An 18,519-nucleotide genomic window follows, 5' to 3' on the forward strand; every position below is an offset into this window, starting at 1 on the left:
TGATACATTTATTTTGGGGATCAAAGAAAATAAATCTTCACCACTATCACTGGAAAAAATATCAAGGATCTCATTCATGACAGTATACTTTTTATCTGTTTTTGTCATTTTTTAAAATTAATTTTTGAGCGATCCATAAATGCAGTTAACAAACGGTTTGAAGGATTAACTTAAGTTATTATTCACATTTCAAAAATGAGTTTAAAGTTTTCCCCAATTGCTATAGATGATTTGAAATATTCAAAATTGTTTATGCACCGCCATGCGGGTCACTCGTCATTTAGAAACAATTTTTATGAACCGCCATACGGGTCACTCGTCACGAAAGGGTTAAACCCCTCTCAGTTTGAGGGGGCTGCAACTTTTATATAGTCATAATTTCTGTGTATTTCATACTTTTATATTTTTGCGCAGTGTACACAACTTGGTTGTGGGTTTGCGCATGCTTCACTTACCCAGGTTAATTTCGACCAAACCGCATGATTTTTGCTATCATCATTTAATTTTCAAATTATGTTTTTATATTATGAAACATTGGAGACTTGGGCAGCATATTTAATTTTAGTGGGAGTTTTATTTATTCCAATATAAAAATTTTTTTAAATCTACAATAGAGGTAGAGCCGTAACCGCCGGGGAGGGGGTGTCCAGAGAAGCCTACTCCCCCCTCCTCGGTCCTCCGCTGGGGGCTAGGAGCCTTCCCTCCCTTAAAAGAACCATAGGCCCCCTAATTTCAAAATTGTGGTGACGGCTCTGATAAAGGTAACCTCAAAAGACAGTTGATTGGTATGCAATGCTGCTCATCAAGCAATTGTTGGGAAGAAAGAAAAAAAGTGTATTTGTTTTAATTCAGATATTTTTGTTAACTGTCCGAATTCTTTTTTTTTTGCTGTGCGAATTAAATATTGGTTTTGTGTTTGGCATGCAACTGTAGGTCTCTAACATAGTGTTCGTGTTAATTTTTATTTAGTTTGGGTAATTGGAAAATATTTTTCTATACAATTTAAAAAAGATTTTCTTATATTTGCGATGAGATATTTACTAAAAGCTTTTTTTTTTAGCTTTTTTTTTTAACATAGGCAAATAGGAGAGATTGTGTATTAATCAAATTTTACCAATGTTGTATTATATATAAGTACATCTTTTTTTAATATCTCTTTACTATATATTTTAAGACAATCTTAGTTTAACAGAGTGAGGTATTTGTTTTAGGAGATCAGGAGGAGGATTAGATTGAGCATGTATATAGTGTAAAGTATTATCAGGTTTGAAGAATGATTAGTAAGATTGGTAACGTTCGGAGTTACATAAGCGTAGATAAAATAATTTTAGGTTGCACTGTGTAGATATGAAAAGAACTTTTAAATAAATACGCGATGTGCTTTTTAATCGTCTCTATGTAGTATTTTTAAAAATTGCCAATCTATTATTTCGGTTTTAAAGAAATGTAAGTTTATATGTATAAGCTTAAGGTGGTAGTATAGTAATTAGCAAAAAAAAAATCACCTTTTTCAAATAAAAAAAAATTCTACAATGTGTAATATAACATCAATAAGCAAAAAAAAAAAAAAAAATTATGACAAATCTTCTTCAGCATAATTATCGCTGAAGGCCCATAAATGGGGTAAACTGTGACAGAGATTTTTCAAGAACCCTTATATATTTTTTATTGAAAATTTGGCTGGTGATATATTACATGTGGCATTGCAACATAGACTAGAAGATTTTGATATGGTCAAAAAAATCAAAAAATATTTGCATTTGTGTAAAATTTTGCAATTTTGGGGGTAATTTATGAAAAAAAATGATTAAAAATTACTGAACGAGAGAAGCAATAAAAATTATCCTAGTGTATGTTGTAGATACTAATGTAGTGAGTATGTGTGCCAAATTTCAAGTAAATCTGATAATTGGTTTTTTAAAAAATCCACGTCGCAAACCCCAAATACATGATTTTGAGAAAAACGCAATTAAAAAAAAAAGAAGAATAAAATAGTTCAAAATTCACCACTTTTATAAGTTACACCTTCCAGTTCTTCATTTTGGTCACAAAAAAACCTTATTTTATTGCTCTTAACTTTTTTCTTCTTGATTTTACTTTAGTACTACATTGTTTTTCTGCTTTAATGATTCGTTTATTGTCTTTACGTAAACAGTAATTTTGCGCATTTACACCGAATTCCATGCCAAGCTCATTAAGCAATTTATTTAAGAACTGCTGCCCTTCATTAAAATTTAGTACAGCTGAGGCTACTCCTATACTTAGAGCAGTTCTTTCAATAAATATATCTTTTGGGCATCGCTTCCATATCAAGTAACTGAAAAACTGATTGGGATTCTGCGTTTTTCCATGCAAACATTTTTCAAGAAGTTTATCGGAACCAAGGTCTATAAATATTGGTTTGATGGTGTTGCAGACAGCAGCGGGAATACAAATATTTTCTTTATATGAAATTTTGCCAGTCAGTTTGTCAGACTGGAATTTGCACCAAGAATCTTTGGTACGCAAACAAAACTGATGACGCGTTTCGCCATCACAACTTTCAGAACAGTGAAAAAGTACAGCTGCAACACTCTTTTTCATTCCATATAAATTTCCAACGTTTTGCCTTATTGCCTTACCATAACAATTTTGCAATGTATTTATAACATGTTCTGTTAAGCGACCTGCTCCTCCTAACTTTTTGCCATCACATAAAGTTTCTTTATTTTGTTTTTTTAAGTTTCTTAATCTAGTACCAACACGTTTTTGAATATGCCCAATGCACTCTGCTTTTTTTTATTTCAAAATCTCCATAAGGTTTTGCAGAAACGACATTAACATATGAACTGCTATCTCCATCTCCTAGAAACGTTGTATATCTCAAATTATTTTTTTTTTCAGAACGCAAAAATATTTTTATTGTACCACTTGATTCCATAGAGGAGGCTGAACCGGTATGACTGATTTTGCACTTTTTATAATGTAAGGAGTGAAAATCATTATATTCTTCATGATGTGTGTACTTTTTTAACTCCCATATAGAACACAACTTACAAGTTTTTGTTTCTATTTCGTAATCAACACACTTACCATTTTCTACAGCAACAGCTGTTACTAATCCATTGTTTGAGGTGTATCCACGTTTCTGCCATGATCCATCAAACCCACAAATAATATCTTTAGATGTTTCATTGATTGATAGTAACTCATTTGCTGCATTTGACATGCTTTTGTAAACCAAACTTTGATAGACATCCAACATTATGTGCAATGTGTCATTATAGCAGTTTTTATTCATTGGAGGGTTCATGTTCATAATTCCACAAAATGTTTCTATTGCTGAAAATCCCTTACCCATTTCACAAAATGCAATTACTGTACGAGTGTTTATGTCAAAGCGTTTTCGTCCAACACAATTAATTTTTTTATCCATTTTAGCAGATGAAAAAAAAATCGTTTCCCATTCACAATCACTGCAACAAATTTTTAGTCCAATACTTAGGCCATATTTTTTTAAAGAATCAAACTGCAAATTTACTAACTTGTTACATTCTGGGCATTTAAGGACCATTATTGCTTTTTTAAGTAAACCAAAGTTCATAATAAAGTTAAAGTCTTCATTTATCTGTTGAGGTTCATTTACAACTTCTTTGTTGAACAACTTCTTGTAGGATGAGGAACATGGTATGTTTTCAACTGAAGGTATGGCTACGGTTTCATTATTTTTGCAGACATTTGTATGTCTGTTTCCATAAAACTTTCTTTTCTTATTTTGGTATACTCTTTTAGAAGATTGTTTTCTTTTCGTTCGACCCATTACACTTTTATTAAAATAAGATATTTAAAAAATTGACTGATGTATACTACACTATAGACTATTGGTGAACTTATAAAGAGCATAAAATAGCAATAAAGCGTGCTCATTCGCGTATAAATCGAGTCAATAAACAAGAAGTAACTGCTGATTAACAATTTTCATTATAAAAGTTTAGCATGAAACTGTTTTTATTGTTTATATATAACTTTGATTGCAAAAACCCGTAGCAACCTGGTAAATAAAGCGTTGCTACGGATAAAAATTGATATTGAACAATTTAAAAGCAATTTCAGAGGTATATACTGATTTTTTTATTATAAAGCAAGATAAGATTTCGACTCTACAATAGTTATCTAGCTAAAAAATGTATTTTTGAAAAAATGAATTTTTCAATTTTAATTACTATACTACCACCTTAAAATCTGTTAGTGCAATAAGGTAAAGTGGGGTAACATAGACACATCTTAAGATAAAAAAAAAATGGTTTTTTTATCTGTGGCAAACTAAATTTGGTAAGCAATAGTTCTACGTGTTTACCAATCATATTGCTGCCATTAACTAATAAAAAATTTAATTAGCTATGTAATATTATTGATAGATAATTAATTTTGTTTAGCGGTCAACTGTCAGTGTTGCCTCTATATGGGGTAACATTGACAGTAGTATGTTTTATGCTGTAAATGTTAAAGTTTCGTCATGAGAGGTAACATTATTATTAGAATATTGACTAACAAAATAGGGAAAAAATTTTAAATAATATTTAAATATATTTATATATTTTATATTATATATATTAAATAATATTTAAATATATATAATATTTAAATATATATTATATATAAGCACCAACCTACATTTTCGTTTTAAAAATAAGCAGCATTAAAAAGTTGTAAAATTGCAATCTAAATGTAATGTTATATTATTTTCTGAAAGATATAAAATAGCTTCATTGCTGATAGTGTCTTATTAAAGATATAAAAATTTTTAATTAAAACTTTTTTTCTCTAAGAATTGTCATATTATCATCACATTAATGAGTCAATATTTGATTAAGACAAAATCCCGCAGCGCTGAAATTTTTGGTTGGATTTCATCGTTACAAATATTTTAGTGTTAGGTTTTATTTTAGAAACAACAAGATTTTACATATATATGTTTTGATGTTTTGTTCTTACCAAGATTTTTAGGTGTGGATATACAACATTGCACTAAGAAGCGAAAAGCTCAAAAATTGGCCATAAGTGGAATTTTTTTAATACACCATTTTCATTAATTTTTTTTTACAACTTATTTGAAAAAATATCAAATGATAAGAAAAATATATATTTTGGTTCTCTCATGTCTACTTTTTTTTTTATCATTAAGCTTTATTTAGGCATTCTTTTATCTTTTTCAAAAGTAAAAAGCTTAAAATATTGAATATAGCTTTTGCCAAATGAGTAATTAAAATATTAGGTGAAAATATAAATTTTTCGATAAATATTGTTTTTGAAAGTAATATATCTCATAAGTTCTGCAGAGTTCCACCCTGAAATGACTTTTTTATCCTAGGGGATGTTATTTGGATAACTAAAAAAAATCAGCTGCTCCAAACTGCCCGAAATGGATTTATGGGCATAAGTATAAAAAATAAAAAACTGTTTAAAATATTTTTCCCCCACAATGGGGGGGGGGGGTTGTAAACTGTACGTGGCCATTACTTCTGAACGCCAAAAGATTTTTTTATGAAAATTAAATTCTATTGAATAAATTAAATTTTATTTTAAGTTTTGAAAACATTTATGTTTAAAGTACTGTCCCCCCTCTCAAAGGGTTGGAGGGGGCCGTTATTTGGGTTCCTCATGTTCCCAAGCTCCAATAACCGTAATTTTTTGTAACACATCCTCATTTGACAATAGTATTATGTGTTTATTAATGTTCGCAACTAGAGCAAAAGTCTAGTCACTATTTGGAACACATCAGGCTGTCAAACCCTAAGTGAAAATGGAACACATTTTCAAAAAGCCAACCATTTAGAGACGGTAAAATCACTAAACTCTTTTAAGTTTCTAATAAAAATGAAATTTTTAAACATTATAAATAATTTTTTAATTTTTCTAAATGAACATCGAATTCCATTATTCTTAGTTTTTTTATTTTTTTTTATTTGATTGTCTCTTATTTTTTATCTTTAAAATAATTTGTCAGCATTTTAAATGACTATTGTTAAAATTATATTGATACTATTTACTTTCTTTCTTTAAATGTAAATATTTATGAATGTTTTTTTTATCTTTTTATTATATTGAAATTGTACATAGTATTTTTAACAATCTTATTCTATTTAAAACTTGTAAAGCCCACATAGGGGCTCTATGAAAAGATTGTGGTGACTTGAGCCATCCATATCTTCTTTGAGCCTCTGGCTGTTTTTTATAAATCAACTTATTTTTGTATGTAAATGTTTCTTTGTAATTATATTTTCTTATTATATAACAGTAAATACATATTAAAAAAAAAAAAAAAAAAGAACCACACTTTATCAAGAATTATAAACATATCTAATACAGAGTGTCTAAATGGATCGAAAACAACTGGAAAATTCTAAATGAAAGCTGAAATGGATGGAGCCTCATCTCAAAGTGTATACAATCAAAGGTTTGATGACACAGATCTTTCAACAGGAGTTGAAAACAAAAAATCCTTGTTCCAAACTGCATGTGTTCCGTTGAAACTGGAAATAGGGGCTATCACTGTATGGTCAAACCCAATGCCTTCAAGCCCCCACTTTTGCAGGCCTCTTCACCTGCAATACCAAAAAGTAACAAAAGAGTCAACAAGAGCTTTAAAATGAGATGTTAGGAAGCAAATAGAAAGTCTTCAAGATTTTGAACTTGAAATCCTTTTCTCTAACCAGAAAGCATATAAAAGTAAAAATTGAGATGACCATGTTGGACGGCAAGGCAATGAATGCTATAACAGATACAAACTCAAGTCAATATTGCAATGTTTGTTTTGCCAAGCCTAGTGAAATGAACAAGCTGGATATAATAAGAGAAAAAGTTTACAATAAGCAAGCTATAGCTTTAGGATTTTCCACACTGCGCTGTTGGATACGAATTTTTGAATTCATTATACACTTGGGATATAAAATGGATTTTAAAATATACAGTCCTGATCTCAAGAAGATAAATTATCCGTAAAATCTCGAAAAAAAGATATCAAAAGAAAGCTTAGAGAGGTGTTAAGCTTAGTTGTTGAGACTCCTAAGCAGGATTTGGAAATACTAATACAGGAAACACTGCAAGGAGGGCATTTCTAGCAGCAGAATTTTTCTCTGAAATAACAGGAGTTAGTTTGGACATCATTTTAAGACTAAAAAACATATTGAATGCCGTTTGCAGTGTATTCCGCCTGAACTTGGATGCCTTTAAAGCATACTGTTAAAAAACTTCAGAGCTGATAGTGGAAACCTATTCTTGATACATTATGCCACCTACAATTCATAAGGTTCTTGAGGAACATGAATTTTTAATTGCTGAGCATTTGGATCTTCTCATTGGAGCATATTCGGAGGAGGCTCAGGAAGCACAAAATAAGGCCATCGAAATGCAAGACTCAATCACACATGCAAAATATCTAGAATTAATGTGATGCAGAACCAATTCCAATATTTACGAATAAGAAGCGACCCTGTCATCTCTTCGATTGCTTTTAGGAACCCCAAGATAATTTCTCGCCCTAACCTTGATCCTGATGTACAGGACCTCCTCAGAGGGGATCGAATAGTTATTTATTTCTTAAAGTTAAAAATTTTAAAAACAGAAATGAACTTTATCTAAACTTTTGATAGGACTCTTATGAGGTTAACATTTTCAATAATAACCTACGTTTCACAGGATTTATCACAATTCATTTGGATTCGTTTCTAAAATATTTTCTTTTATTATTTAAAACATAATAATTAGTATATTTACTTATGTTTAACATTTAGGTTTTTCTGTTTTAAACCAGTAAAGTTTAGACTATAGTTCAAAAGATTTTATTAGGGAATATACAAATAGTTTTATAGAGTTTATAATTAGATGTGCACACATTATGTTTGTCCATTCTAGATTAGTATAGCAAAAATATTAATCAAATCGCGTTTTATCAAACATAACATAATTACCTAATTATGGCGAGTAACTTAAGAGTAGAAAAAAAAATCGTCGGAATGAGAAAAGCTAGGCTAGACAATAAGAACTAAATCGTCGCCAAAACGGAAGAAATGAGGCTTGGCGAGGAGAAACTAATCGTCGATGAAACGAAAGAAATGAGGCTAGACGAGTTGTAACTAGACGAGGAATGCATTTGCATAAATATATATATTTGTGCGTTAGTGTAGTCATGCGTGTGCGTCTATTGAATAATATACTCAATAATATGAATCTTTTATAAAGATAGAGACAGCCCGTGACCTGCTAATTTAGCAGGGCTAAAAATATCTCATAGTTATTACAGCCCTGCTGAAGCAACACGTCACGGGCTGTCTCTATCTTTTTAAAAGATTCATAATATTGAGTATATTATTGAATAGAAGCACGCGCATGACTACACTAACGCACACAAGTAAATATTTAAGTATGCATGATTAAACAGGACCGGCTAAACCCATTAGAGCGAATACACTGAAAAACGTATAAATAAGGCAGTGGGCTGTACAAAATCGTTCAAACAAAAATGTGTGAAGAACAATGATGTCTAGTAAAGATGGAAAGCGATGAAAACGATATTCCAGACGAAATTTGCTTACGACCGACGAAGTTCTTCCCAGACAGCAGAAGAAACCCATTAGTAGACCTACCTCCCCTACTCCTCCAAACATCGATTCTTTGCACCACCCGTCCTTTACTACCAATGAGCCCAATCCTTGTACATTTAAGAATGACAGTGCCACTATCAGCCGCACAAAACAAACTTGAAGATACTAGGGAAAAATTATTATGTGATAACTACGATGTACAACAATTTGAAAAGCATAACAATGAAATGCATGCCAAAACGCAGAAAATATTACTGAATGGACTGCAAGGAATGAAGAGAAAGACAACCAACTCATTAATAGACAACCAGCTTCACAAAAAATGGAGAATATTGATGCCCCGATGTCCTCAGGACATAATAAGAAAAGAAAGCATGAAGGAGGAGATAAAGAAACTGATGGTATTGGAAACAAGTGCAGAATTGTACGAGAACGACCTAATAGAACAAATAACAGTACTGCAAACATGGATCTTAGCAAGGAGAGAACAGAGAATCACCTTGAAATCACTTGAAACACCTACACAAATTGTTAACAACGAGAACGAAAGAACTGGAGATGATGCCTTCTTATCAGAATTGCTCCCTGGAATATAAACGCTTAAAGACTTTGACGATTTTGATATGTTAATGATGAACTTAGCTGAAGCAGAATTTATCGTTCTTGATGATTCAGTTAGTATATTTAAATATAATTATTATATGAATTTGTGGTCACGTTTCTCGGGAGAATTGAAAATATTACTACATGAAAAATACGAGCATGCTTTTCCAACAGCAATGTGGATGCATAACAAACGTATAATTAATGAAAGCGATATATTTAAAGATAAAGATATATTTGATTATAGTGATGTATTTGAAGAAAGTTGTGAATATAATTAATAAAACAAAATAATTCGAGTAGTGTTTTGTCTTTTCAGAACAAAGTAAACGGGAATATTACTTATACCGCGTCACCTATGAAGGGGCTGAAAATAATACCCCATGGTACAACTTCAACACAATCAAGTATATTCCAGTTCTACAAGCCAGTCACACAAAATGCTTGTATGGAGATGGACAACCAGACCTCGACTGGAATGGACAACTACACACACATTACATGCTCGCAATAGCAGCAAGAAACAATTCACTCGATGCGATACATAAATCATTATGCTGATTGTTGTTCCGTCAAAGAAAATACAAATGCCCCGGATGTCACGAATTATTTAAGCGACGATACGGTATACAGTGAAAGAGATGCAACTTTAAAACTAAATGCAAGCATATTAACTCATATAAATACTACAAAAACCTCAATGCGTACATTAAATGCATTCTCTGCACTATTATCCAAAATAATAAAAACTGAACTCCCAGAAAAAGAAGAACAGACAAAGAAAGTATATAGTAAAGAAGCCTATAAAAACTGCTTGATCGAAAAAGATATCATAAGTAATACACTATGATAGCACATGAAGAAGACGCATATTTAAGATCATTAGAACTAACGGGTGGTTACTAAAAATCCGGACTAACTTTAACTGAATTTTAAATGCCACAAGCTAAATCTTTTTTTTCATACTGATATCCATTTTAAAGCTTATTTAATTCTCTATAAGTTAATTTACTTGTTTTTAGATAATTAATAATAATTAAGAAAACAATGATGGCCGAGCAAGAAGAGGTAAGAAAATGGATTTACGAATTTTATTTGAATAATAAATTGCAAGGTAAAAAGTTCACAGTAGCTCACTTCAATGCCGAAAAAATTCCAAGAAGCACTATCTTTGACATAATCAAACGTGTTGAGAATAATTCTGGGCACAAAAGAGTGCAAGGAAGTGGTCGTGCCGCCAAAATCATGACCCCGAAGGGTATCAAGCGCCTGAAAACCATATTTGATCACAGTGAACAAGTTTCGATGAGGCAAGCTGGTCGAACATATGGATGCAGTCATTCACATATCATTAAAACGCTTGCCAAGTACACAGACATCAAAAGTTATACAAAACAGGGTATACCTCATCGACAAAAGAACCAGAATGAGCGAATCAAAACCGGCATTTTATCGTCCTTATCGTAATTTTAAAGGAAAATCTTAGTCTTACTATACGCTGTCACACTCAACAATTAATGGAAACAGCACCTACTACTCTAGCAACAGAGGCAAGACTCCACCAAGTGTTAAACATCGCAAAAAGCTCATGTTCGAACCCAAGGCGCTTGCCTTGGCCGACCGCTTCTGAAAAAGGTATTTCAAAGCCATTTTTTGTCCTCAGCGGCCTTGCAGTCAATAAAGCCATCTATGAAATTAATTGTATAAAGAGAATATTAGTGCCGTTCATCAACGCTCATCATGCAGATAGTAATTATATATTTTGGCCAGACCTGGCGTCATTACATTATGCCAAAACCATGACCAACTGCTATGAGACTCATAACATCAATTTTATCAAAAAAGTTGACAATCCGCCAGCCGTACCGGAGTGTCGTCCAGTAAAAGACTTATGGGCTATTTTGAAAGGCAAAGTGTATGAGTGTAACTGGCAAGCAAAAGACGTGAAGCAACTACAAACCAGAATAAAGCTTTGCCTGAAAAAAATTGACCTTAACCTTGTATTTTCACTTTTTGAGTCAACTCGTGTTAGAGTTGGCCGAATCCGAAGAAACTGGTTGAAGACAAGCTTAATTAAAATATATAAATAACTAAAAAACTCTTTTAAATGATAGTTTTATTTAATCTCTACCATAAAAACTATGAGAATAATTGCCCATGAAACTTTGTCCGGATTTTTAGTAACCACCCGTTATCTGTTAAGAAATGCAATGATATTTAAACTATGAAGAAAACTGCATTTAGACAGAATTATTTACGATTACGAAATTGTGATATCTTATCGCCACGAGTTAAGATGTGCGACAACAAAGGTAGATTAGGATTAACAATGTATTTTTTAAAAGCTGTAGCTACACAAAATTAATTAGAAGTAAACGATATGCTAAAACGATTGTCATCTTTCATATTTAATACGAACACTAAGAAGAAAGGTTTAATATTGTGCGGACCTTCTGATACAGGAAAATCATTTTTTGCTAATTTACTTTACAGTCAGTTTAAAGACTTCAATTACCCTACTAATACTACAATTACCCTACTAATACTTCAATTGCCCTACTTCTAAAAACGTATCAACATTCATGTCACTATCACTGTGTAATGCTTTTGCACACAGAGCAGATGAATTTGTATTCGAGGAAGCTGCTATTATTCAAATGATAAAAGTGAATACCCAACGTTCGAATGCCGCTGCTTAATACTATTCTTAGGAACACTATTAAAACGTATATTATCAGAAGACGAAATTAGTATCTTAGCCACGTGTGGAGAGGAATTATTATTTATATTACCCAAACATAATCAACAAATTATTAAGCCAAGTGTAAATCTTTCTAAATTTGAAAAATATCTTTACAATTTACGTATCTTTTTTTAAATTTAGTCCTTGTCTTCATTAGCAGGTGCAATGTTTAAAAACGTAGTTGTATATTTAGGGATAAACATACGTATACCACCATTATATATAGACAACTTTTTAGCAGTATTAATAGAAAATGGGTCCGTCATTGTAGTTTTATGATGTAGTACATTTTTACCAAAATAGATTTGATACTGTGTATTTCTATTCTTAGTATCAGGATACAATAACGGCTTCTCATAGTTCCATCTTTGCCACATCCTTCAGTAGTGAAATTATAATGTAAACGGAACTTTTTATTAATAGGCATAACAGTATTACCAAAATAAGCGGGATCAAAACACAAAAACAGTGGTCGAACAGAATTATTTCCTTGAAATGGTGTAATACGAGGTAAGTAATTATATTGAGTATTCTTTTGACTAATCAGCTTTGTTCCACTTGCGACTTCATAATCGAATTTATCTTTAAACATACTACCATCCCATTCATAATAGGATGTAGGCATACAATGAATATCAAAATTATTCTCATATGTATAAGGAAAATCATCGTAATATTTTAGCGCAGTATCTTCTAAAGTAGGAGCAACAGACCTAACAATAGGCATAACAGTCCCTGCAGCAAACCCAGTACCTTCTAATGCTTTAAAACCACGATCAGTCAAATACAGTCAAATACATAGTATGCTGCAGCAAAACCAATACCTTCCAATGCTTTAAAACCACGATCAGTCAAATACATAGTATGCTGCTCCCATAAACGATTTAAACCATCACCAGGGCAATTCATCCATCCATCAGCATAATCTAATCGAGGAACATTAACAACATTCAAATGCTCGGTAACAATACCTACTTTAGCAAACATATCATTAGGTTGATCAGAACTAACCTAAACACCATTTTCAGCATGAACACCTGAAGTAGGTTTCAAAAATACTAAAGTAGAAACTTGATAAAGATCAAACAATAAATGATTTATATGCATTCGCAATGCAACCATAAGAGTACTAATCACTACTATCAGCAAAAGGATAAAAGCTGTTTAAAATAGTTTGATTATCATCGACATTAAATATTTGCATACCAATATTAGACATTTCTAAAGAAACAGCTTGAACACCAGTACTTTTCAACTGATTCTCCACTCTAACATCAAATATCTTTTATTTAATAGATTTAGTTACAAAATATAACAGATGACTAAGTGGCAAAAACTTAATTCTGCCTGTTATATTAGTAGGAAACTCTATAGGTAAATAATAAATATTAGGTATAGTAGATTCTCACAACTCTAAACCTATATAAAACTCTTCAGACATTGTGTCTTCTTCAAAGTAAGTTTGATTATGTTGAAAATCAGGCTGAAGCATGAAGTCTGGTGCGGCTCGGGGTTCTGTGTTGGGAGGTTGCTCCGCCATGAATACGACTACCACGCGAGCGCAAAACGTCTCATCTTTTTGGATGAACAAAGTATCTCCGAGACGACCTCACCAATTGCTGCAAAGGCATCAAATGAATGATCAAAATGTTGAGAGGGTTTTAATTAATCTGCTTGCTTAGGTCTAGGTCTAAAAACGTTACTAGTAAATTGATAAGCAGGATCATTATAAAAACGACGCATTAATATAGAGCGACGAAAAGATAAATGTTGTGTGATATCAGGAATATCTTTAGGAGTATATTCAACTAAAGAATCGTACTTTACACGAGGCTTTGCGATTAAAGGTTGCTTCGCCCAGTCAGCTAACTTATCGTTATCTTAAAAATCAGCGTCTGTTCTCCAGTCAGTCTAAGAATTTAATGATGAAAGAGAAGAGGTTTCCGAAGTATTTGTAGACTGTGTAGACTTGGACGATGGGGCTGTTGAAGAACCAAAAGATGTAGAGGAAACAGAATCAGGAATAAATTATCCAGATCATAACCAGGTTTGGATCTGCCTTTTAACTCCAGATTTATTTCCGTCCATCTTCTGTCTGTATTAGTAAATACTCTAGGACCTAATAACTCATACTTACATTGCCGACCAATATTCTTAACAGCACTAGGAATACGTGGTACAGCCTTAGCAACATTAGCTGATAACCCTAACCCTGACCCTAACCTTAACCCTATTATATTTTTTTTATTTTTTTTTTATTTTTTTAATTTTTATTTATTATATTTCCATAATATAGTTTACATAGCTTACATTTTTTTCTTTATAACTTGTTTGTGGTGAAAATGTTTACTTTCAGAACTTGTGTGTCTTTAGTTAGAAATTTGTTTTTCGAGTTTTTATATCCGATTATAATTTTGTACAAAGTCACAATTATTTTTTAGTTGTTACACATCCATATCTTCAGTTTTTAAAGAAATTTATTAATCTTTTTTCCTTTCATCGTAATGTTCGTTTCTCATCTTTAATAAAATAACACTTCATTTTTTTTTTTTTTTTTTCTTTTTTTCTTTTTCTTCTTCTTCTTCTTCTTCCTCTTTTACTTCTTCTTTTAAATCGTTTCAAGTTCTTGACAATCAATAAAGCGTAGATACTAAGAAATTGCTGTTTTGACCAATGTGTTCAGGTGTGATAAATTTTTTATTTTTTATTATTATTATTATTTTTTTTATTGTTTGTATGTAAACACATACATAAATACACACACTTACACACATAAATATATATACACACATACATACATACATACATTTTTTATTTATATATTGTCCTCTTTTTTAAAATAAAGTTTTACGTTTACAAATATTGGAATTTTTATATTTTTAATAAATTATAATAGAGAATATAATCACCACATTAATAAGATTAAAAAATAAAATAACAAAAAAAAAAGTTTAAATAAAAACTTGGTATCTGATAGAAGATCTAATGATCTTGTCGCCAGAACCATAAATCGTTATAATAAAATATAACTTAAGCTATTAATAAATATAAACAAATAAAAATGACAAAATACAAAAACAAAGAGCGTATTTATATAAATTACTTATTTTTAAAAGTATTTCAAAATATTGTCATTAAAAAGAATGAATTCTTTTAATTTCTTTTTAAAGACTGGGAAGGTAATTGATAAATCAAAATTAGGTAAAATAATTTTGTTCCAGAGATTTGGTGCACGATAAGCTATACAGAACTGATTGAATTTTGTTCGACAAAAGGGTTCATAGAGTAAGTTATCATTTCGTAGTGTATACTTATTTTTTGTTTTTATAGTAATAAAATCTTTAAAAATGTGTAATGACGGATTGATTTTACATTGAAACATAAAACATAATATTTTATATACATTCACTTCATAAATATTAAGTACTTTTATATTTTTAAATAAAAACCTTGAATGCGTAAGTCGATTTTCAAAACAAACTAAGCGTATTGCATGTTTCTGACGATGACAAAGAGTATGCAACTTACTTTTGTTTGTACTTCCCCAAGCAATATTTGCATAGTTAATATAACTATGTATAAATGAGTAATAGAGTTGGATTAAAATGGTTTTGTTTAAATAATTTCTTGACTTATAGAGGACTCCTATATTTTTAGAAACTTTAGTGCAAATGTAGTCAATATGCGGTTTCCATGTAACATTCTAATCAAGATAAATGCCAAGACAACTAGTAAAAGCTTCCCTTTTTATTTCAAGTTCATTAATAACAATTTTTGGCATAGTTGTTGGTAAAAAACGTTTTTTAGATATAGGGTGAAACAGAATGTATTTTGTTTTATCAAGGTTTAAGGTTAATTTGTTACATTTAAACCACTCAGAGACACATTTAAGTTCTTTATTCATATCAGAAAACAGCTCATTAATATTACTGTTTGATAAGAACAAATTCGTATCATCAGCAAACATAATACTCCGAAGATTAGCTGCTTTACTTAAATCATTAACATAAATTAAAAACATAAGAGGACCTAGAATAGAACTTTGTGGAACACCACAGGTTATTTTAATATAGTCACTTTGAAGGCCATCATTATAGGTAACAAATTGCTTTCTATTTGATAAGTAACTATGAAATCATTTTAGCATATTGTTATTAATTCCATAATATTCGAGCTTTTTAAGCAATATTTTATGGTCAACGGTATTGAAAGCCTTCGAAAGATCAATAAAGACTCCTAGGGTATATTGTTTTTTTTCGAAAGATTCTGAGATTTCCCTAACAAATTAAATAATTGCGTGCTCAGTTGAAATATTTTTTTTAAAGCCAAACTGTTTCGTATATAGTATATTATTTTGGTCAAAATATTTAAATATTCTATTATATATTATTCTTTCTAATAATTTTGAAAAAGTTGATAGAACCGAAATTGGGCGATAGTTGTTAATATTTGTTTTGTCGCCTTGTTTGTAAATTGGTATAACTTTCGCAATTTTCAATTGATCCGGGAAAACTCCTTGTTTTATAGATGCATTAAATACTTTATAAAGAATGTCTTTCAGACTTTCATAACAATCTATGACTATGTTACCACTTACTTCATCAGCACCAATACTATTATTTCTTTTTAGAGATTTAAAGGCTCTATCAAGCTCGTCCTGGGATAATTCAGAAGAACACTCATTGTTATAATAAGATTTATTTATAGGACACAAGTAGTCTTCAAACGAACTCTCGGTCGTAGGAATTTTTTTAGAGAGATTGGTTCCAATTTCAGTAAAAAATTTGTTAAAAATGTATGCAATTTTGTTCGGTTCACTTATATTTACGTTATCAAATTTTATAGTTTGTGGTAAAGAACTTAAGTGATTTTTTGATTTTCCTGTTATTTCTTTTATTATTTTCCAGGTGCGCGTTGAGTTATTTTTAAATTTATTGATCAGATTAGAATAATAATTTTTTTTTAGATTTTTACGAATTTTTTCAAATAAATTTTTATAATTTTTATATATTTTTTCATTTGCGGAAGATTTAGTCTTTAAATATTTTATATACAACTTTTGCTTTATTTTTGAAGATTTTTTTAAGCCTTTTGCAATCCAAGGACTGTTAAAGGTTTTATGACTTATTAATTTTTCACATACTGGAAAGTTTGCGTCATATACTAAGTAGAATGTTTCGAAGAATTTATTATAAATACTACTTGCATCTTCATTAAAGTTGATATGCCCCCAGTGAAGTAATGATAGTTGATGTTTAAAATCATTTATTTTTTTATCGTTGTAAATACGTTTTTTTACAGTTCTATTTTGTTTAATTTCATTAGATAATGTTGTGTTAAAGGTTAGGAAAATAGGGAAGTGGTCCAATAAATCAGTTTTTATGATACCTTTTTGAATGGATTTATTAATGATGTCTGTAGTAAAAATATTGTCAATGAGGGTAGCAGAATTCTTAGTTACTCTAGTTGGATGATTGATTAGGGGAACTCCGCCTGCTAAAACAATTTCATCATAGAAACTTCTCACTTTTTTGTCGTCGTTATAAATAAAACAGTCCATATTAAAATCCCTAATTATAAAGTTTTTATTTCTTTCGTTGTTACCAGCGTGAACTATATTACGTTGCAAATAAGAGCTAAAATTTTCGCACGCGCCGTCAGGTGGCCTATAGCAGCTGCTTATAAGTATGTTTTTTCCTTTGTTAATAATTAATTCAATTGTTGCGATCTCTTTATCTTCGTCAGAAACGCTCAAATCGATTCTAACTTTATACGCAAAGTTTTCTTTAACGTATATCAAAACTCCTCCACCGCGTTTATTTGTTTGTCTTTCTAATGAGACTAATTCAAAATTCTTAAGATGAAAATTAGAATTTTTTTCAAGTTCGTAAGTAGAGCACCAAGTTTCCGTAACACATATAATATTAAAAATGTTTTTAGTTTCTTCTAGAAAATGCCGAAAGTTTTCATTATTTTTGCTTAAACTCCTTATATTAATGTGGAGGATTCTGATTTTTTCACTGTTTATATCATTTATAATTTTAAAAAAGAAATTCTTTAATGGTGCTGGGGTAATGATATAAACTGTCAGTGTACATATCACTAAAAAAATTTACATCTGGGTCTGCGTTTTCATCTGATATAATGTATTTTTCGTAAAAATTATAGGTTAGCGATTGAAAGTCATTCATTTTTATAATTATTTTTTCATGTGCACAGGTTTAAAGAATTTCTTTTCGTTATTGATATTATTAATCGCGTGTTATCAGTTTGTTATAGACTACTTTTGCATACTTACCTGAGGATCTTAATTCTTTGGCTTTTGCAAAGAGTATTTTTCTTTTTTCAATCGTTCTTTCGCTGTAGTCGTTGAGATATATTCGTTCATTCCAAAGCTTTAGTCGCTTGTAATGATCTAATATTTTTTCTTTATCTTTATAGTTAAGGAACTTTACAACTATTGTTCGTCGCTTTTTTTGTCCAGATTCTTTTTGTTTTCCAGTTCTGTGGGCTCTTTCTATTTGTATGTCATGTTTTATATTTAACTTTTCTTTAATAAAACATTTTACTTTCAACTCGCTTTCTTCCCAT

The 18,519-nt window shown here is 30.6% G+C and overlaps 1 protein-coding gene across 1 annotated transcript; it reads right to left on the reverse strand.

The window, feature by feature from the left end:
- Window positions 1-13,593: 13,593 nt before the first annotated feature.
- LOC136090837 (uncharacterized) lies at window positions 13,594-18,519 on the reverse strand. Its single transcript, XM_065817814.1, has 6 exons — window positions 18,498-18,519; window positions 18,227-18,445; window positions 16,260-18,030; window positions 15,658-16,055; window positions 14,066-14,158; window positions 13,594-13,808 (listed from the first exon to the last, which is right to left on the reverse strand). Exons 1-6 carry the CDS (start codon window positions 18,517-18,519, stop codon window positions 13,594-13,596), a joined length of 2,718 nt encoding a protein of 905 aa, XP_065673886.1.

The sequence above is a fragment of the Hydra vulgaris genome, chromosome 14, assembly GCF_038396675.1.
Source record: "Hydra vulgaris chromosome 14, alternate assembly HydraT2T_AEP".
NCBI lineage: Eukaryota > Metazoa > Cnidaria > Hydrozoa > Anthoathecata > Hydridae > Hydra > Hydra vulgaris.

Excerpts from the sequence above, each read along its gene's own strand:
- LOC136090837 (XM_065817814.1), bottom strand. The coding sequence starts at position 18,519 with ATGGGAAGAAAGCGAGTTGAAA. Across the intron at positions 18,446-18,497 it reads GGGAAGAAAGCGAGTTGAAA|AAAGAGCCCACAGAACTGGA; the intron begins GTAAAATGTTTT and ends ACATACAAATAG. Across the intron at positions 14,159-15,657 it reads AAAAAGGGAAGCTTTTACTA|GGTTAAGGTTAGGGTCAGGG; the intron begins GTTGTCTTGGCA and ends AAAATATAATAG.